This window comes from Lampris incognitus, chromosome 11 (assembly GCF_029633865.1).
Source record: "Lampris incognitus isolate fLamInc1 chromosome 11, fLamInc1.hap2, whole genome shotgun sequence".
In the NCBI taxonomy this organism is placed as follows: Eukaryota; Metazoa; Chordata; class Actinopteri; order Lampriformes; family Lampridae; genus Lampris; species Lampris incognitus.
In genome coordinates, this window is record NC_079221.1 from 4,313,556 (window position 1) to 4,334,698 (window position 21,143).

The 21,143-nt window shown below is 46.0% G+C and overlaps 2 protein-coding genes across 3 annotated transcripts in view; one reads left to right on the plus strand and one right to left on the minus strand.

The window, feature by feature from the left end:
- The window catches only part of stk39 (serine threonine kinase 39), a 50,007-nt gene extending 30,323 nt beyond the window's left edge, over window positions 1–19,684 (minus strand). Inside the window, exons 1-10 of the mRNA XM_056289367.1 lie at window positions 19,170–19,684; window positions 16,622–16,734; window positions 15,719–15,827; window positions 14,405–14,543; window positions 13,955–14,010; window positions 12,920–13,029; window positions 12,566–12,667; window positions 10,688–10,821; window positions 10,494–10,542; window positions 8,963–9,028 (exon numbers count right to left, since the gene is read on the minus strand). Of these exons, the coding sequence (XP_056145342.1) occupies window positions 8,963–9,028; window positions 10,494–10,542; window positions 10,688–10,821; window positions 12,566–12,667; window positions 12,920–13,029; window positions 13,955–14,010; window positions 14,405–14,543; window positions 15,719–15,827; window positions 16,622–16,734; window positions 19,170–19,302 (1,011 nt within the window). The 5' untranslated portion in view covers window positions 19,303–19,684. The remainder of the gene's footprint in view (window positions 1–8,962; window positions 9,029–10,493; window positions 10,543–10,687; window positions 10,822–12,565; window positions 12,668–12,919; window positions 13,030–13,954; window positions 14,011–14,404; window positions 14,544–15,718; window positions 15,828–16,621; window positions 16,735–19,169) is intronic.
- A 1,113-nt stretch (window positions 19,685–20,797) lies between these two features.
- cers6 (ceramide synthase 6) overlaps window positions 20,798–21,143 on the plus strand; it is a 32,506-nt gene continuing 32,160 nt past the window's right edge. For both annotated transcript variants that reach the window (XM_056289498.1, XM_056289499.1), the window contains exon 1: window positions 20,798–21,136. In XM_056289498.1, the coding sequence (XP_056145473.1) occupies window positions 20,967–21,136 (170 nt within the window). In that variant the 5' untranslated portion in view covers window positions 20,798–20,966. The remainder of the gene's footprint in view (window positions 21,137–21,143) is intronic.

Below are 21,143 nucleotides of genomic sequence, written 5' to 3' on the forward strand. Positions count from 1 at the left end.
TGCAGCGACCAGGACACATACCCACATCCGGCTTCCCACCCGCAGGCACGGCCAATTGTGTCCGTAGGGACGCCCGACCAAGCCGGAGGCAACACGGGGATTCGAACCGGCGATCCCGCGTTGGTAGGCAACGGAACAGACCGCTACGCCACCCGGGCGCCTGGGGTTAACGGGTCTTATTAGTAGTTTACATTACCAATGGGTAAACCGCATGGCCAAACTACTTCCTGGTTCAGCTTGCAGGAATGACCAGCCTCTAGTAGTATTAACCATAGATTGACTACCTGGCCAGCGCAGATGACAAATCATAGATAAAGGGAAACGCAGTCTAATTAAGGGCCGTTTCCACGGCAACGTTTTCAACATAAAACGGTCAAGTATTGTTGCATATTGGCCGGTTCGTTCACACGACAGCGGTGTTTTGGGGACCTGAAAACGCGAACTTTTGAAACCAAGTCCCGGAGCGACGTCTTTCGAAAACGCAACTCCAGCGTCGCCGCGTAAACCAGCAAAACCGCTTCCGGCGAAAACGGTGACGTCACGGCCCCACTTCGCACATGCGTATTACGTTTTCAGTCAAATAGCCATGCGCGCGTAAGAGGACAACATATTCAACTAAGTGTTATAAAATCTTGTTTCAGTTTCATAGAGTAACTAATTTAATGAAGATTTGAGGTTTGTTTGGTTTTTTTGGGGGGGGGGGGGTAGCGTAAATAATAGTCTGAGCCACTCCATACCAGCTGGTGGCGGTAGTGCACAAATTCGTTGTTTGCCAGCCGCCAATAAACACAAAGAATAAGACAACACCCACAACATTAACAATGGCGGATTACCCATTGGCTGTTATCCCTGCCAAGTTTAATAACGCGCGGACTTTGACTGGCTTGAGTCCCAATCAACGTTTTCCTGAAATTGTCACGCTTTATAGTTCAGGGTCACTCGGAATAACAACTCCACTTCATCGTCCGTTCAGACAAAACGATCTGTTTTCAAGCGTACACTCGTCAACCGTCTGTTCACTCAACGCTCCGCGAGGAAAGCGTTTGTGCGCAGGCGCACGGTCCACCGGAAGAGCTCTCTACTACAAAGTTCACCGCCAACTACTGGCCTGGCATGCACACTACAGCGTTTTCAGTCGTTTTTTGCGGATCCGTGTGCATGCGGATCGTATTCAAAACGATCTCGTCTGAACGCGGAACTTTTTTAAAACGCAAAGGAAAAACGTTTCCGTTTTTAGCAAGACCGCTGTCGTATAAGGCACTAGGTTGTTTTTTGTTGTTGTTGTTGCTGAAAGGACAGGTTTGAGGCTTTTTTGTTTGCCCCATAAAACGCTGTTGTAAAGTTGTGTCCAGCGGTGGTCCCGTTTCCAAATTCTCCAAAATACAACTGGTGAGTAAAATATCACAACCAATATGCACGATGGCAAAAGCTATAAGAATAAGACACGGGGTTGCAAAAAACAGAAGTCTCCATTGATAGCGAGTGAATTGAGCTGTAGCAATATGTTTTTCCATTAGCCAAAGTCACACTAAAGGAACAATAGAGGCATACTGGTAGTGCTGTGCAACATAGAAGATATTATCACAATAATCATGGGGAATTTTTACACGATATCACATGACAACATCTGCTTTCACATGCAAGAATACCATGTTTCAGAACCCAACCGAGGTTCCTCCCATTTAACTGTTTGGTCATATAAAGTATAATATAAAACCAAAACTAGTTTTCAAATAATACGCTATCAAATATTTCATACCTCATTTTGTGAGAAATCTTTGGTAGCAGATTCTCTATCATTAATTTAGACAAACAAAATGGTGTATCACGACATGAAAATATCAGAATTACATCCTGATACAGTACCACTGAAAGACCATAAACGACAATATTGAATTATCGCCCAGCCCTACATGGTGATCAGAAACATATTTTTGGTGCTGAATGGTAGCGATCATCATTATTACCTCAGTGATGCGCAGGTGACCTACACAAAAGCTCAGTATTGCGATATATAAAGCAGTATACCATACCAGTAGTAGGCCCAGCGTGGATACAGCACAGTGCAATGGAAAAACTCATTGACAGTCAATTGGAGAGACAACACAAGTAAAACACTCAGTGTGATGTGAGCCTAGTTAAACACTGATATTAATCTTAAAATGCGACTAGTATTGGATTAACAGTTTTAAGCAGATAAGTATGGTAGAGTCAGCAGTAAAGCCCGTGATTCTTAAGATTTCTCCAGATTACGGTGTGAGACAGTTCAACAAAGCCAGCTGTAGAGGGACGTGGCCAGCATGATGACAGGGAAGATAGCACACAAAGCTGTATAAGCCACAAACACTGGGGTCATTTGAAGAGCCCCGGCTCTAGACTAGGGTGAACGTAAAGAAGCACTACCCTTCTGGTGGTGTCAGGTTCTCTCTCTGAACCCGACACGGAGCCCAGGCTCCCCCAGCTCTGCTCAGGCTCCTTGAGCAAAACAAACATTCATCAGCTCCCTCGGGGGCCAAAAGCTGTACATTGCATTTTTGCACACAATACAGAAACACACGCATATGCGCGCACGCACACACACACACACACACACGCACACACACATGTGCAAGAAAACACACAATACCCCAGCAATATAGAAAAGGCAGAACAAATATTAGGATAATACACAGCACTTAAATTTGTTTAACAGAACCAATGAAACATGTGGCACCAAGACAACAACAGCAACAGCTGGTGTTAACAATTACAGATGAGAAGATAGCTGTTCATCCAGGTAAAACACCCTGCATTTGGAGATTTCAGAAAATGTCCATGCCGCTTACAATCAATATTCTATCATCATCTCTGTACTTTGCCACAAATTAGATCTAAAAGCCACAAATATGAACTGCGTTTTCCAGCTTTCCATTATACTACAGATCAATGCGAGCTGCTCACCAAGTTCACTGTCAGATGCTCCATATCTAGCCTTTGTCTGACACCACCTACACTTCTCCCCGTCGGCAGCTCCACTGTGAGTCACGGGGTGCCCTCTGCTGGACATTCAGCCAATATTTTTCTGGGGTGCAGAAAAATCTCAGCCTCTTTTTGTGATTTCACAATAATCAACAACAGCGCGCGGGTCCTCATTGTGTTCAATGCCTCACACTTTGTATGTACGTGAGCAGGGGCGCTTCTAGGCACAGGCAACCTTGGCGGCCGCACAGGGCACCAACTGCAAGGGGGACGCCAACTGCCCCACCCCCTCCCCAAAAAACAAACAAGCATATATTTTGGGGGCAGTTTGATCTATATGTATTTTTATCCATCCATTATCTAAACCACTTATCCTACGCAGGGTTGCGGGGATGCTGGAGCCTATCCCAGCAGTCATTGGGCGGCAGGTGGGGAGACACCCTGGACAGGCCGCCAGGCCGTCACAGGGCCCACACACACACCCAAACACACATATTCACACCTAGGGACAATTTTGTACGGCCAATTCACCTGACCTACATGTCTTTGGACTGTGGGAGGAAACCGGAGCACCCGGCGGAAACCCACGCAGACACGGGGAGAACATGCAAACTCCACACAGAGGACGACCCGGGACGACCCCAAGGTTGGACTACCCAAGGGCTCGAACCCGGGACCTTCTTGCTGTGAGGCGACCGTACTAACCGCTGCCCATGTATTTTTAATGATTATAAAAATAAAATGAATAATAGATGCTTTAAGACTTATTTGTTATGAGTGAGACGATGATGAAAGAAATGCACCTATTGTTAAATATTTGATTGCATATTGGTAAATATTTTCTTATTTTTCCATTTATTTGATTTTATATTTTTCAATTATTTATTTTATAACTGCACATAATATATTGAGTCTTTTTTGTTTAATTTTTTTGCACACCTTCTGTTGCACTTTTATTTTTTTCGTGTTTCTAACTGTAAAATTAAAGCGTTATTCCCCCCCCCCCCCCGAAGATGGTGCTTTTTTGGGGGGGGAGGGTCTCGCCCAGGGCACCAGAATGGCCAGAAATACCACTGTGCGTAAGTTCTGCAACCATTAGCATCCCTATGTCCAGTCTTCTTCATACTCCTTCCTTTATGTTTTCTTCCATGCCAACTTTTCTTCTTTCATTTCATCCTTATTTTCCTTCACATCAATTCATTTAATTCTTCTTTAATTTCCTTCCTTCTGCAAATAGACTATTCATCTGATTTGATTTGGTTGGTCAATACTGATGAGAGTATATCTTCCTGATCTTCCACTGACATATAATCAAGCCCTGTTTAAACAGAATATGAATGTTTTAATCATGTTTGGCAACAAATCTCTTCTTCTAATCCTTTGAGGTTAATGTGCATCATATCACATTGCTTCCACCATGGTATTTAAGGATAACAAGGTGCAGAAAAACCTGTCCGTCATTTTAACAGCATAGATTTCTTTATCCTTTCTTTTTTTTGGGGGGGGGGGGTTCGAGACCCCAACTGTATCTGGCCGATTACCTCACTCTTCCGAGCCGTCCCAGTCACTGCTCCACCCCCTCTGCTGATCCGGGGAGGGCTGCAGACTACCACATGCCTCCTCCCATACATGTGGAGTCACCAGCCTCTTCTTTTCACCTGACAGTGAGGAGCTTCACCAGGTAGACGTAGCACGTGGGAGGATCACACTATTCCCCCCAGTTCCCCCTCCCCCCCGAACAGGCGCCCCGACTGACCAGAGAGGCGCTAGTGCAGTGACCAGGACACATACCCACATCTGGCTCCCCCCCGCAGACAGGGCCAATTGTGTCTGTAGGGACGCCCGACCAAGCCGGCGGTAGCACTGGGATTTGATCCAGCGATCCCCATGTTGGTAGGCAACGGAATAGACCGCTATGCTACCCGGATGCCCCTTTATCCTTTAATTTCAAATGCCACTTTTTCTTTGCTTCCCTGGGTTTGACAAGACTGATCTCAGAGGAGAATAATTTCTATTCATCGAACCTCAGAGAGAGGGGTAAGAGGAAGGAGGTAAAACTATTGGTAGTCTTTGGGGGATGGAGGCTTTGGGATGACATGCGGGGAGAAGGGATGGATGTGAAAAAGAGACCTTGGGAAAAATAACGGCAACCAGAAGGAAAGGTCTCCGACATCCTCAAAGAGGACAAAGAGGCCACAGCATCCTGAGGCGGTAATGTTTCTGGAACAGCGCCTTTCTCTGCAGGATGAGCTGAGTCTGCTGACTGAATAATAGAGACGACCTCATGGGTCGAAGCAGCACAAAGAAGGGACACTGGCCCTCTGACTCACCGTATCTATCTACCTGTGCAACAACGTGAACTGGACACTGCCTGGGCATCCGCTCTGTATTCCATATCTGAACAATGTGTTCAGATGAATTGTAATAGTGTATGCTGTTTTTGTTTTGTTTGTACTTGGAAGTTTTTGTTCATTCCTTTATCATGTCCCGTTTGGATTACCGAGAATTGATTCAAAGTCTCTCGCTAGTCTCCAGCTTGTTCAAAATGCTGCTGCCATAGAAATTTGAGCACATCGCTCCGATTCTCGCTTGGCTTGGCTACCTGTTCACTTCAGAAGCCCCCCCCCCTTTTCTCCCTAATTGTATCTGGCCAATTACCCCACTCTTCTGAGCCATCCCAGTCACTGCTCCACCCCCTCTGCCAATCCGGGGAGGGCTGCAGACTACCACATGCCTCCTCTGATACATGTGGAGTCACCAGCTGCTCCTTTTCACCTGACAGGAGGTCCATCAGGGGGGTGTAGCACGTGGGAGGATCACACTATTCCCCCCAGTTCCCCTCCCCCTTGAACAGGCACCCCAACTGACCAGAGGAGGCGCTAGTGCAGAGAGCAGGACACATACCCACATCCGGTTTCCCACCTGCAGACACAGCCAATTGTGTCTGTAGGGACGCCCGACCAAGCCGGAGGTAACACGGGGATTCCAACCGGCGATCCCCATGTTGGTAGGCACCGGAATAGACCGCCATGCCACCCGGATTCCCCACTTCAGAGTTGACATTAAGATTTTTATTGATTACTTCTGAACCACGGAAGGGTCTGGCCTCTTGCCATATCAAAGACCTCTTGACTCCATATCAGCCAGCATGTCACCTGAGTATTCAGATGAGGAGCTTCTGGTCGTTCTAAAGTCTCAAAAGGCAACTGAGTTTTTTTCCAGTCAGAACCCCGAGGCTTTGAAATGGCCTACCTGAGGAGATCAGGTAAGCAGAGCCGCTATCATTTTTCAAGTAACTTCTATAATCCATCCATCCTTCCATTATCCAAACCGCTTATCCTGCTCTCACGGTCACGGGGATGCTGGAGCCTATCCCAGCAGTCACTGGGCGGCAGGTGGGGAGACACCCTGGACAGGCCGCCAGGCCATCACAGGGATAGCTTCTGTGTAAATTTCCAGTGTTTTTTAGTTGGCATGTTATCTCTGCTTATAATTTATTTTCCATTGTTAACAAAATTATAATGATTCATCCATCCAACCACTATCTATATCCACTTAATCCAATTCAAGGTCACCACGGTGTGGGGGGGGGGGCATATCCCAGCAGGCACTGGGCAGGAAGCAGAGACTCCCTGGACAGGTCATCCATCCATTACAGGGCTCAGATAAACAGTTTACTCAGATAGCAGTCACATGTATGGACAACTTCCAGAATCCAGTTCATCGAACATGCATGTCTTTGGGCTGTGGGAGAACATGCAACCTCCACACAGACGGACTGGGTTAAAACCCAGTACCTTCTCGCTGTGAGGCAACAGCACTAACCACCGAGCCAACCATGCTACCCATGATGATTTATACGCCTTTTAAATTAGTTTAGATTCTTTTTTTATCGAATCCCACTTCCTCTTACATCCTGTTCTTGTGAGGCCATTTTGAGTTTGTCTTCTTTGATTCTGTGAAACACTTTGTAAACACTACTAAAGAAAAGTACTATATAAATAAAGGGTTGTGTGTGTGTGTGTGTGTGTGTGTGGGTGGGTGTGGGGGAGCAGGAATGGTTCATGTGGACCTCTATAACAGTGTTTGTTTTTTCAGTGCACACTTCAGTGCGATAAGTTAAAAAGGAGCCTGGTGGTCACCACACTAACCGTAAACAGGCCGAGCCTCCCTCTTTATTGACACCCTGCTCTTTCTGAGCGTCATGCTCACGTCATACACTCCACCATCTCCACCATGTCCTCCATTTACCCCTGTCCAAGTCAGTGAATTTCCATCTCTTTGCCCCGGCCACTCTGCCTCGCGGCAATAGCCCTCTGCTCCCATTTCTATCCTATCTTTACCCGAGCCGGTCAGTCAGAGAATGACGGGAAGCCAATATATCAGCCTCGCTAGATAACCACACTTGTGCCCAGTTAACTGTGGCTAGACGGCAACCAAGCAAGCAAATAGCACGGTAATGTGTGCTTCTTTGTTAGCTAATGCGAACACCTCACATTTCGTCCTGTTTGTCGTCGGTCTGCTGCTTGCCTGCTAACCCCAGGACCAGGGGAACGGAGCACATCACCCCAGTGCTGAAATCTTTACACCGGCTTCTAGTCAGTTACAGAACAGATTTTAAAGTGCTGCTACTTGTCTACAAATGACTGAATGGTGTAGGCCCAGAATACATCACTGACATGTATGACGAGTATAAAGTGGGTAGTGCTCAAATGCCTCTTTTCCACTGCGTGGTTCTGGCTCAAGTCGACTCTACTCTATTCGACTCGACTCTACTCGCTTTACTTTTTGGGATTACGTTTTCCACTGCAGACAGTATCCCCTCACGGCGAAGCCCCGCTGGTCATCTGTGGGTGTGTTGACCAGTTTTTTTTTTTTAGATTTTATTTATATTCGAATTTTATTTATTTATTTATTTATAGTGGTATTTTCATGTCAACTTTTAGTATCGGCTAAGCTCACTTACAACCTCGACGGAGGTGGTACCAAAAAAAGTACTTGGTACCAGGTACTATCCCTAACTTTTGTCCAATGGAAAACCCAAAAAAAGTAAGTAGAGTAGAGTTGAGTTGAGCCGGTACCATGCAGTGGAAAAGGGGCATAAGATCCATGGACTCAGGTCAGTTAGCTCAGCTCGGAGTCCAAGCCAAACATGGCGAAGCAGCAGTTAGCTGCTATGCTGCATGCAACTGCAGCAAACTACCAGAAGATCTTAGCTGTCCATCCATCCATTATCCAGACCGCTTATCCTGCCCTCAGGGTGGCGGGGATGCTGGAGCCTATCCCAGCAGTCACTGGGCGGCAGGCGGGGAGACACCCTGGACAGGCCGCCAGGCCATCACAGGGTTTTACGTTAAGAACATTTGTTTCTTGTGCCTACAACTGAGCATTAAAACTTGCACCTCATTCCAATTGCACTTTAATTCTGGAAGTAGATCTCTAGTCACTGCCGGTGGGGAAGTGACTATTCTATTTTTTTTTTTGTACTTTGTATTTTCTTTTTATAGTGCCTGTCTTTTAATTATATTACTCTTTCTAATAACTAACTCAAGGTACATTTTATGTACTTTGTACTCTTTTAATTATATGATTGTTCCTATTTGTTTTTATTTACTCTCTTTTAATTATATTTCATATGGTCGTTCTTCTGCTTTTATTTGTGTAAAGCACACTGAATTGCCCTGTGTATGAAATGTGCTATATAAATAAACCTGCTTGATTGCATGAGCGACATCGGGGACCACTACAGTGTGACCTGTCAGCACATCCATTCTGTATGACTGATATGCTTCCAGCATCTGGCCCATATTTGCAGATACAACAGTTGGGGCATGAAGTGTTCAAGGTGTTGAGAAAAGAGAGTACGCTCTGCTTGTGTTGACTGTAAATGCAACACACTTAGGGAGAGAGCGACGGTTCCGTCAATCCCCAGCACTCTGACATAATTTGTTCATGTTTAGTCAATAGTGGAGTTACTTTACAAGGGCTATTTGTTTTAACGTACCTTCTTGGCTCTCTGGGCAATCTTTGGTGCGTAACACAGAAGCTTTTCAACCAGATACTCTCTGTTCTGCAAGAGAAAATCAAACCGCAGATCAAAACACACGAAAATCTAAATGACGGAGTTTGATGGTTTCTGAATGTGGAATTCAGGAATCATCTGGTGTGGCGGTCGTACATGCTGAACTTGTGATTTGACCTGCTTGTCTCTCTGCCACAGACCTCCTACTACACAGGTTCAGCTAGATGTACTCAGGTGCAGAGATACCTTCTTAAGTCCAACCAACAATGACTACCCCAAATATAAATAAAAATAACATTAATAAATAAATAAAGTATACAAATAGATAAAATAAAATTAAAATAAAATAGATTAAAAAATAAAACAAAAATACATAATAAATGATACATTTAAAATTAAATACATTAAAAAAAAAAACGGAACTGCATGATCCACTGTGGCGACCCCTAACGGGAGCAGCCGAAAGTAATAGTAGTAGAATTAAAAAAATAATAAAAAAATAAACAATTAAAAAAAGTCAAACAACAAAAATTGTGAGTAATCACATCAGCTTCACTATGCTAATGAACTACATTTGACTGAAATACAAATCAAATCACAAATGAATATCCAATACCAAGATCATACATCCTTTCCAGCAGCCAAGCCCTTTCTTTGACCCAATATTTAGGCAACTAAGATTAAACAAAAGCCACATGGCTTTGATAAGTTTTGATTCAAGAATAAGACTAGGATATCGGATTTGACTGCAATAGAATTTTAGGTCTACTGGATCGTCAGAGGATCCGATTTGTCGGGCTTCTGTTTTGTTGCTTCCTTGACTGCCTACTTGTTTTTTTTTGGGGGGGGGGGTCTCCCCCTTTTCCTCCCCAATTGTACTTCGCCAATTACCCCACTCTTCCAAGCCGTCCTGGTCTCTGCTCCACCCCCTCTGCTGATCCGGGGAGGGCTGCAGACTACCACATGTCTCCTCCCATACATGTGGAGTCGCCAGCCGCTTCTTTTCACCTGACAGTGAGGAGTTTCACCAGGGAGACGTAGCGCGTGGGAGGCTCACGCTATTCCCCCCAGAACAGGCGCCCCGACCGACCAGAGGAGGCGCTAGTGCAGCGACCAGGACACATACCCACATCCGGCTTCCCACCTGCAGACACGGCCAATTGTGTATGTAGGAGGTAACACGGGGATTCGAACTGGTGATCCCCGAGTTGGTAGGCAACGGAATAGACCGCTACGCTACCCGGACACCCACGACTGCCTACTTATTGACAATAATCTATAATGTGGTTATGTCATTACAGCCCGAATAGTATATCATGATTTGTTCAGTTCTAATAGTTTTAGGCTTGTATGAGCCATTGTTTAAAACAACCAATTAAGCATATTATGGCATTCAGGGCAGCAAGGATGGTGATAGAACTATTGATGGGGGTTGGCGTGAAGCCTGAAAATTAGGAAGGTGGATGTAGACCATTACGATACAAACATGCAAGATAAAAATACCTTACTATACCTTGGCCTTTTGGAAGAATTTACACTTCAAGAGCTCTGCTGATGTAGGCCTGCAGACAGAGGAAACACAATTTCAAGATATGTCACAGAACAGCACCTATAATGTGTTGATTAAGGGCTTATTATTCGTCACAAATCCCCACTTGGACTCTATCAGAATATTTAGTTGATAGACAGAACATGATACAAGCTCACCTTTTGGCGGGGTCCTTCTGAAGGCACATAGTTATTAGCTTTCTAAATGATTTGCCATATTTCTTCAGCATTTCCTTGTCCTCCACTCCCGTGTCTAAAGTGGGTGGATCATTCTGTAGGGTTAGCATTAAGACCTGAAAAGACAGGGGGGAAATGGTCTGAGCCACCCTAACAATTCAATAGGCAATATTACAGACACATGGTTCGGCGAAGCAAAATAAAGCTCAGACAAGAAAACTACTAATAGAATGAAATTAATCTCATGTTAGCGTTGCATGCATCATTGCATTTTTCAAGTAAACCCAATTACAGCATGTGACTAGTGATGTGCGGTGCCATCCATCCATCCATCCATCCATCCACTATCCGAACCGCTTATCCTGCTCTCAGGGTCGCGGGGATGCTGGAGCCTATCCCAGCAGTCACTGGGCAGCAGGCAGGGAGACACCCTGGACAGGCCGCCAGGCCATCACAGGTCCGACACACACACACACATTCACACCTAGGGACAATTTAGTACAGCCGGTTCACCTGACCTACATGTCTTTGGACTGTGGGAGGAAACCGGAGCACCTGGAGGAAACCCATGCAGACACGGGGAGAACATGCAAACTCCACACAGAGGACGACCCGGGACGACCCCCAAGGTTGGACTACCCCGGGGCTCAAACCCAGGACTTTTTTGCTGTGAGGCGACCATACTAACCACTGAGCCTCCGTGCTGCCTGTGCAGTGTCATTTGCTGTACAAATGCTTTTTGACTTTAAAAGAAATTTAAATTAATTGGTTGAAAACAACTGAAACTAACCCACCAACCAGTGAGTGTGGTTTAGTGTCCAGTGTTAAAGCTTAAAGTCAGGGATGTTTCTCGGTAATACGTTTTTATTTTATCCATCTGGACCATGGAGTCAGGTTACATAATACTAACTGGCATCTTCATCATGGTTGGAGACACTCTCCATATGGCGCTGTTAAAATGTTTTGACTGGGTGGTGCAGCAATAAACACATTCCTACTCAAACAGGGAGGAGGATAAACACTTGATGATGATGTAGCGTTATTTTGGTCGGACAGGTAATCTACCACTCCTAGAGTCAATAGTACAGTACAACAGTGTCCCCATATAATTCAGTGTAGTTTGTAATACATTAGATTGCCTGTCTTAGCTTTGGTCTAAGGATAACTTTTTTTTGGGGCTTTCCCCCCCCTTTTTTTCTCCCCAATTGTATCCGGCCAATTACCCCACTCTTCTGAGCCGTCGCAGTTGCTGCTCCACCCCCTCTGCTGATCCGGGGAGGGCTGCAGACTCCCACGTCTCCTATGATACATGTGGAGTCGCCAGCCACCTCTTTTCACCTGACAGTGAGGAGTTTCACCAGGGGGACATAGTGAGTGGGAGGATCACGCTATTCCCCCCAGTTCCCCCTCCCCCGAACAGGTGCCCCAACCAACCAGAGGAGGCGCTAGTGCAGGACACATACCCAAATCCGGCTTCCCAACCGCAGACAAGGCCAATTGTGTCTGTAGGGACGCCCGACCAAGCCAGAGGTAACATGGGGATTCAAACCACTGATCACTGTGTTGGTAGGCAACGGAATAGACTACCACGCCACCTGGACACCCTGAGAATAACATTTTTACAAGGGTGGGAACTGTGTACTACTGAGCTGACGGCACAAAAGTGACAATGGCTGTGACACCTTGTTTGTAGTTCTCGCTGTGGGAAGGAGAGACAGATGGGGGAAATCACGGCTGTCAGCTTTAATGTACATTGTTCATTGTCCACTGTGCGTTGCTGGCAAGACATGGAAAAGCTACAACTGTGTGCGGGACACTGCCCTCTGTCTAAACAACCAATTACGCATTCACAACGCTCACCTTCATCGGTGGGTATCGGTGGTAGGGTGCAGACCCTGTTGCTAACTCTATGGCAGTAATTCCAAAACTCCAGATGTCGGCTTTGAAATCATAGCCTCGTACCTGTGGGTATGGCATTATAATGATTTGCTGTATCATTAGTATTCACCTCAAGTCTTGGGGGGTTGGTATGTATATCATTATCTCAGTGATTACATTATCTAATGCATTAAATTAACTAATGATAGTTTTATCACGGCCAAATTGCGGTGCATAGGCAAGCACATAAATATTAATGCAAGTATTATTCAAATATAATTTAATAGTTATTTCGTCGTTGTGATATGATGAATGTTGAGACACAGTTAGACTCACCTGTTCCATCACCTCCGGTGCCATCCAACATGGTGTCCCAACAAAGGTCTTCCGTACTTTATTTCTGGTCATATCTCCTCCCGTAGCGAGGAACGCACTAACTCCAAAATCTTTAACACAAAACAATGCACTTTGGTGTTTTTTCTGCTAGGACTAAGAGAGAGAAACATGGGTGTGTTAAATGGTCTGTTTTGTGACGATAACAGATATTCGGAGAGTCCGGTGGATTCTATTTGTCGAATATAAAAAGCAGATTGTATACTCCTTGAATTTAAGACTCTGTGCTCAGTTGGCTTTACGACGCATCCTATTTCCACACTAAATATTGGATGGCAAATATTCTGGAGTGGACAGTGGGGAAATCGGCTGAATCCAGCCCCCCTCAAAACAACTCATTTTCATTCACATTGGCTTGTTAACACTGTGACCAATTCGAATTTTGCTTTTCACGACACGGTTAGTGGTTTCCTCTGAGAAGGTCATTCCAGCCTTCAGGCACACAGCACAGTGACTGTTCTCGACAGCTTGTGGGCTGGATGCCATTGGCCTGTGCTGACAGTACATGTATCAGCATGAGGAAATTAACTCTGCTTCCATGAGAATCTAAGGACTGGCAAAGATAATGACCTCAAGTACAGCAATTCCGAACACAACTTTGCCAGTCACATGAATAATGGAACGCAAATGATCACATGGTAGAAGAGCTAACTCGAGCGAAAGCAAAAAAAAAAAATTCATGCATGCTCGCCACTAATTTTCTTGTTTACCCTTAACAAGAGTCCAGCGAAATACTGTGGAGAACTCCAACTATTACGTTAGGACTATGACGCAAAAGTACTCCCCGTGAGAGTGGAAATTATATCGCAGTGGGGAAAATAAATTTAATCCTGGTTGAATGATACCTTCTTTTATTAAATGACTGACACTATTTCCAAATCCGCAAATTAGATTCTGGTATCAACAGGCATTTGAACTATCGGGGTCGTTGTCTCGTACTGAAGACAAATAAAAGAGCAGTTGCCATGCTGAACACACCTGCTATCTGAACGGATCCGTCTTCGCCCAACAGAATGTTCCCCGCTTTTACATCCCTATGGTCAGCCAAACAGGAAAAAAACAAACAAAAAAACCCAGTCACACAACATGGTTAGTATGTGGAGCAGCATTGATCGCAGCTTGGTGTGTGTGAACGAGTCCCTCAGCTCACTGCCATTTGGAACATTGCCCACGGGTGTAATAAATGTTTAGGCCGAGCTCCCAATGACCTTGAACGCTAGGGGGTTTATTAAAACTTATAAAGGCAATTGCACAAGTTGCATTAAGCTCCAGTAACATTACACTTAAACCCTCTCATCCTGCACAACTTTCAAGGAAGTGACGCAGAGCTTTTTTGCAAAATACGAGGAAAACTTCTGCTTACTTTGACTTTGGTCCGTGACAGCCATCTAAAATTCACAGTCGGCTTTTCATGAAATGGCGTTTTACCTGTGAATCTGGCCATTTCTGTGGAGGTAATCCAGCCCTTCCAGGACTTCTTTTAATATGGTGGCAATAATGGGCTCATCTAGCGCCCCATTTTTGTGCTCCTCCTTGCTCGTGTGCTTTATTATATCCAGCATAGACCCTAAAAAGAGAGATGACGCAAACGTATAAAGCCTCATGATGACTACACATTAATGTGCAACACAAATCATTTGTTAACTGCTCCAATGAATCACTGCCAGCTCAACATCCACAACCACAATCAATACAATGAATCTTTATCGGTTTCTTTTTCCTAAGCTATGGAGCTAGTGCATAATAATAACATTAATATTAATAATAATGATAATAATAATGATAATGATAAAAACAATGATAATAATACATTAAATTTATACATCAGTTCTCTCAAACCCACAGACACTTCGCAAGAAAACAGGAGACAGAGAAAAGTGGCAAATATAAGCAATACAAAACAAACAACCAAACACCAGCAAAAACGGAAAAACAGTATAATAAAAATGTCCATCCATCCATTATCTAAACTGCTTATCCTGCTCAGGGTCACGGGGATACTGGAGCCTATCCCAGCAGTCATTGGGTGGCAGGCGGGGAGACACCCTGGATAGGCCACCAGGCCATCACAGGAAATATAATCATTACACTAAATATAAATAAATATAGTTAAAAATATAATAAAGAAATAAATGTAATAAAAATATAACAAATAAATATAATAAACGATAAGTGTCAATACAGCTGTGGTTTCTTCATAAATTTTAGTCATAGACAAGTGCAGAAAAACATTTTTAACACAGAAATGTTTTCTGCCATAAGATGAATCAAATGTTTTGGAAACTACCCTTTCTTTCCCACGGGTAAGCAGAAAATAGCTGATCATTAAGAAGGGAATGGTAGCAAGCTAGAAATCAGTAGGATGGCGGTGAGCTGGTACAATTACTGTCATTCTTTCCCTTACAAATGATAAGAGAACTGCGACAATCAAATTTTCAACAGTCATGAAAAGTCAAGTCTAACTTCATGCTAGCTGTCAGTTTACCAAATAAACAATGTGTAAGCCCTAGTTATATGTCTTGATTTGCGTGAGTGCCGTAATTTAAAAGACACAATAATATATCAGATCACATGACCTATTCATCCAAGATCAACAAGCAGACGATGCCATCGTTTTAAAAGGGAATTTAAAGTGTGGTATCGTCACATTCATTGTGCAGGATGTGTAATGTATTTGTCTTGCATGAAGTGTCTGTCGGGAGGAAACTGAAATGTGTATAACACGTGGTTGTGCGAGCTTACCGCCACTCAGAAGCTTCATGACTAACCAAAGTTCATCCTTCACTACAAAGGAGGTGTAGTAGGTGACAACGTTCGGATGGCTGCACTGGCTCATTGCTTGAATTTCTTTCTGTCATTACAAAGAGTGAGAAAACAAGGTTAAAAGATGGAAATCGGTGGTACAGAATTCATTTTCAGTATTGTGCTTTTATCCTGTTTCCGTGTAGCAATCAAAAACAAGCTGCTTGTGAGGATTTATCTGATAAACGACGGTACGTCAGCCGATCTGTGTACACGCTTTAGAAGAACAACCTCAGGCTCCACAATCAATCATGAATAATCAAATATTGGGATTTTATGCACATTGGTGGTGGTTGAGGGTGTCAAGATAAAGCACTATATAAATGTAATCCATTATCATTATTATTCTCATGATTATAGTCACATAATTTAGTGATATGGAAATGTTTAAACCCTGTGTGTGAAGTCGAGCTCTTCCATTTATGCTTTACCAATCATAACCTTTGAGTGCATAATGTCTACCCATATGACCAAAATGAAAGAAGTTGGCAGTAACAGGCGGGAAAGAATGAAATGCCCCACATGGGGTGTTTTTGAACATAATTTTGTTGCACGAAGCTGAGGCCATTAATCGTGAGCACAATATTGAACAAAATAACCAGAATGATCATTTTAGAATAATTTCGCCACCCTAAAACAACCTCTTAGAGAACAATGAGTTTCGGTGACTTCAGGAGAGTAATGCACCAATATACTGGGCTATCCAGTGTTTGTCCACTCACACTGAAGAACAATGAAGGAGAGAAGAAGAAAAAGAGCTCAATCAGCGGAGCTTTGGGGAAGGACAGAAACACTCTGTGGACACAGGCTGAGAAAATAGCCCTTATTTACTGTTGTACTCACCAATAGCTCATCCATGCTGGTCTGGCATTTTTCCAGGTTGATTCTCTTTATGGCCACGCGCTCCTGTCTGGGGGTACAGAGGGCTGCCTGCACCACAGCTGTGGCCCCACTGCCTGGAATCACAGTCACAACAATGAGAGCAATTTAAAAAACGGCTTCGAGAAGAGACAAACCCTCGCAACGCTGTCAACCGAGAGTGAACTTTGGGCTGCTTTCGAGGTACAATTTGGGATGCCGACCACACAACTGCTCAGATGAATAATTCATATCACCTCTCATGTTTGACAGCGGATAAATAAGGCGGTGGCTTAAGCAGAGCCAAAATATTTTTAACATGTGCTGTCAAGTGGTTCAGGGGGCTTATTTAACAACTTGGCCACAATGGAGGCAGAGAAGTTACTCATGCTTGGAGGCTGTGGCCCAAAACCCATAGTTGCCAACTGCTGGCGATAGATAGGTAAAGAACAGAGGAGCTCACACTGCAGCTACAGAGCAGAGGACTAACTTACCCACAGTTAGCAGTGCACATCTGTAGTCTTGCAGTACATGTATAAGCTGTGGTCTTTGCTGTATAAGCTGTATCCTTATAACTCCATTGAGCAACTCCACTGGCTCCCTGTTAGATACCGTACTGACTTCAAGATCCCGCTCCTCACCTTTAAGGCCCTTAATAACCTAGCTCCTTCATATCTTTCTGAACTCCTTCATATCCACACGCCCTCCCACACTCTCAGATCCTCTTCTGCTCTCCAACTCACTACACCATCAGCCCACCTGACTACCATGGGGTCTAGAGCCTTCAGTCGTTCTGCCCGCCGCCTATGGAACTCTCTCCCACAAGACCTTCACAACACTGACTCTCTTTCAACCCTCACATCCCATCTCAAAACACACCTTTTCAAACTGGCGTATTCAGTCTGATGCACGCCTCACTGAGTTTTGTGCAGATGATGATTTTATACTTATCTGTTGTGTTAACTTTTTATTGTCTACCCTGCTGTGTTTTGACTTTATGCTGTCTGATACAGTGCTGCTGGTTTTTTACTGTGTTCTGTAAGGTGTCCTTGAGCGCTCTGAAAGGTGCCCGCAAATAAAATGTATTATTATCCTTAACAACTTACCTTCAGCTATCAGTTCATCAACAACTACAATATCGACTCTGGGCAGGTGCATTAATTTGCTTAGAGCATTTCTGTACCTTTTGGTAACTTTCAGCATCTTTTGATCTGATCTGCAAAGCGGTCATCCTCCTTTTGTTACCTTCCTGGCCTTGTCTTCAATGGCACTTGAACAAACAGCCCCATCAACGCATGTAACGGCCCATGACATGCATAAAAGCCTGTCACCGGTAGGGGGCGTAAGGAGGGGGTTCGCCGGGTGATCCAATGACTTTTTAAAGATTTCGTCAACTAAATGTTTTCTGGTCTTTGAATCCAAACTGGGCTTTGTATCGATACGGTGCAGCAGAATTGAGCAGCATGAGCTGATTTTTTTGGCATCCTTGCAATAAAAAAAGAACAATAAATAAAAAAAACCTCGTCGTATTAAAAGTTACGTCCCAATACAGAAACTATAACGAACGTCAACAGCGTCCAAAGACATTTTGTTGTGTCCGAAAACAGAGCTCACAACTACAATATCGATAACATTATCATTGGTATCAGTACGAGTGGGTAAATCTATTATTATTGTTGTTGTTATTATTATTATTATTAAACAATATCAAAGATGTAAAAAAATAAAATAAATGTCTCGTCTGCCGCGAGGGAAATGGCGAATCTATTAACCGATTAACAAACACCGATTTACTCAAGCCGCGCTCGCGCGCGCGTCCGTCCGTCCATCTATTAAGGGCTAATAAAGGGGGCACGTGCCGTTAATTGGCACCGCTCGGGCGCCGGCCGAAATCGCCGGTCGTGCAAATCGTCACAAGAGAAAAGCCGCAGTTAAGGAATGTGGCACCCCGCTCTGCGTGCCCCCCACTCACAGGCTGAGAGAGAAACATTATAACCCAAAACCCAAACGGCCCCCCTCCGGACCCGGACCCGGCAGCCCAAATGTGCCCGTTTTAAACATCCGCATTGCAAAGCATCGCAGGGCGCCGCTGCAACATGAGAACGCCGGTAGGCCCCCTGGTCGGCGTCGTTCACATGGGAACGCCGGTAGGCCCCCCAGTCGGCGTCGTTCACATGGGAACGCCGGTAGGCTCTGGTCGGCGTCATTCACATGGGAACGCCGGTAGGCCCCCCAGTCGGCGTCGTTCACATGAGAAAGCCGGTAGGCCCCCCCGGTCGGCGTCATTCACATGAAAGCCGGTAGGCCTTGGTCGGCGTCATTCACATGAAAGCCGGTAGGCCTTGGTCGGCGTCGTTCACATGAGAAAGCCGGTAGGCCCCGGTCGGCGTCATTCACATGAGAAAGCCGGTAGGCCCCCCGGTCGGCGTCGTCATTCACGACCGATAAAGTGGCCACTTCAACGGCGAGGCATTTTTAATGCCCCCCCCTTCCCCTCCAGACCTACTTATTAACCACACCGCCGAGTACTAACCGATCACTTCCTGCAGCTCGTACGACTCCCGGGTAATCGGCCAGCTCGTCGTCGTCGTCGTCGGCGGCGTCGGCGGCGGCGGTGCCGGCTGCGGGATGTGGACAGGAGCCGGAGGATCGCCTTGCTCCGCCATGATGATGATGATGATGATGATGATGATGATGCTGCTGCTGAGCTAGCAGCCGGGCGACCTCAGACAGCGGCAGCGTCGCCCGCACCTTCTGACTACCAGCGTCAGCTGTTGTCGCAGAGCGTGCACATGGAGGAACACCCGGAAAGTAGCAGGGCCGCGCAGGAGCGCAGCGGCACCGCCGCCGATTGGACGGCTGGAGCGACCAGACCGGCAGCAGGAGCATGCGGGCTCCCCGCATCCGCCGAGAGGCTGCGCTACATTATTACACATCATTTATTCCACACTTGTCTAATTGGGCGTCCGCGTGTGTCCAGTGTCACAACACAGCCCCCAATGGGAACTCTTGACTGACAACCTGGGCCACGTGTAGTTTCCTGTCTGATATTTGTAGCCAGAGGGCACAGATCATTACAGAGGGGGTTTGGAAATGATGCAAAATCAACCCGTGCCGATGTTAAATACAAGGCGTGTTTTATGGTTTTACCATCGCACTCCCGACTCTCTCACCCTGGGTGGAGAACGCCAGTATGCGGTCTTGAGGTCGCCACGCGTTATCCGACATAAACTCGGCTACATTGAAACGTCGCTTTGACACGCACGACGTCATATGAAGGCATTAAGTGTGTCGCACGCGACACAGTACACCGGTAGGTGGCGCCATCGCGTTTTTAAATTTTCTCAAAACCTCCGCGCGCGCAGGAGTAACTTGCTGAGCTCGGGCGGTTTTCAAGTTTCCGAGGTGACCGCTACACCGGGTTAAGCTAAATGTGTAAATGCAATTATGTAATATGTAAATGTGCTGTATAGGCATGTGCCGCTATGACGTGTAATCTACACTTGGGCGCAGCGGAAAGCTGCGCCCCCGCTGGCTCCGCTTTCTTCACGGTTTCGTTCGACCCGTCTCAAGAGGAGCGACATTTCACGTCAAGGCAGTTATTCTGATTATAATAAGTTGCCCCCCCCCAAAAGAAGCAATTGACGTGAGCTTCGACCGTCGGTAGGTGGCGCCGTTTACCACGTACGTGTCGAGCCGCCGAGGCCTGCGGCGAGACGCGAGGGGCATTTCTTTCCTTGTGAATCTCACCAGTTGCCCCGTATTATTTATTTGCCACTCCGTTTGGCGGAAACAGCGGAAGTGCGACGGAAGTTTCATTTTTCTTCTTCTGCTTCTTCCGCTTCTTCTTCTTCTTTTTCTTCTTCTTCTTCCCCCCCGTAAAACAACGCACCATTTAACGAAACGGGTTGTTATTTTCGCCTTTCTGGCCACGTCGTCGCGGCGCGGCGCGGCTCACCAAAGCCGAGAATAAGAGCAAGGAAACACGCGGACATGTTTTGGAAAGGCAAGACCCGCCTTGACGCGCGCGGCTGATGCGGCGGTCCGCAGAGAGCGGCTCCGTCGTGCGTGACGTCTCCGCGCACCAATCAGCTGCGGAGGAGCCGGCCGAGTCCACTTCCCTTCGCCGGAGCAGCTGAGGGGAAATAGACGGACGGAGACGGAGACACATCTCATCTCTCACACCCCCAAAAACACACACAGACACACAAGCTCCGGCAGATCCCCGCCGCCGCCGCCGCCGCAGGACACCACCACACAGAGCGAGGGGAGGGGGGCACCGTTGGTTTCTCCTGCAGCCCGGTCAAGAGAGCGCGTCTTCTCCGGAGAGATGGCCGGTGTCTTGGCGTGGTTTTGGAACGAGAGGTTCTGGCTGCCTCACAACGTCACCTGGGCTGACTTGAAGAACACGGACGAGGCGACGTTCCCGCAAGCCGAGGACCTTTACCTGGCGTGTCCCCTCGCCTTCTGCATCTTCATGATACGGCTGGTTTTCGAAAGGTGGGTC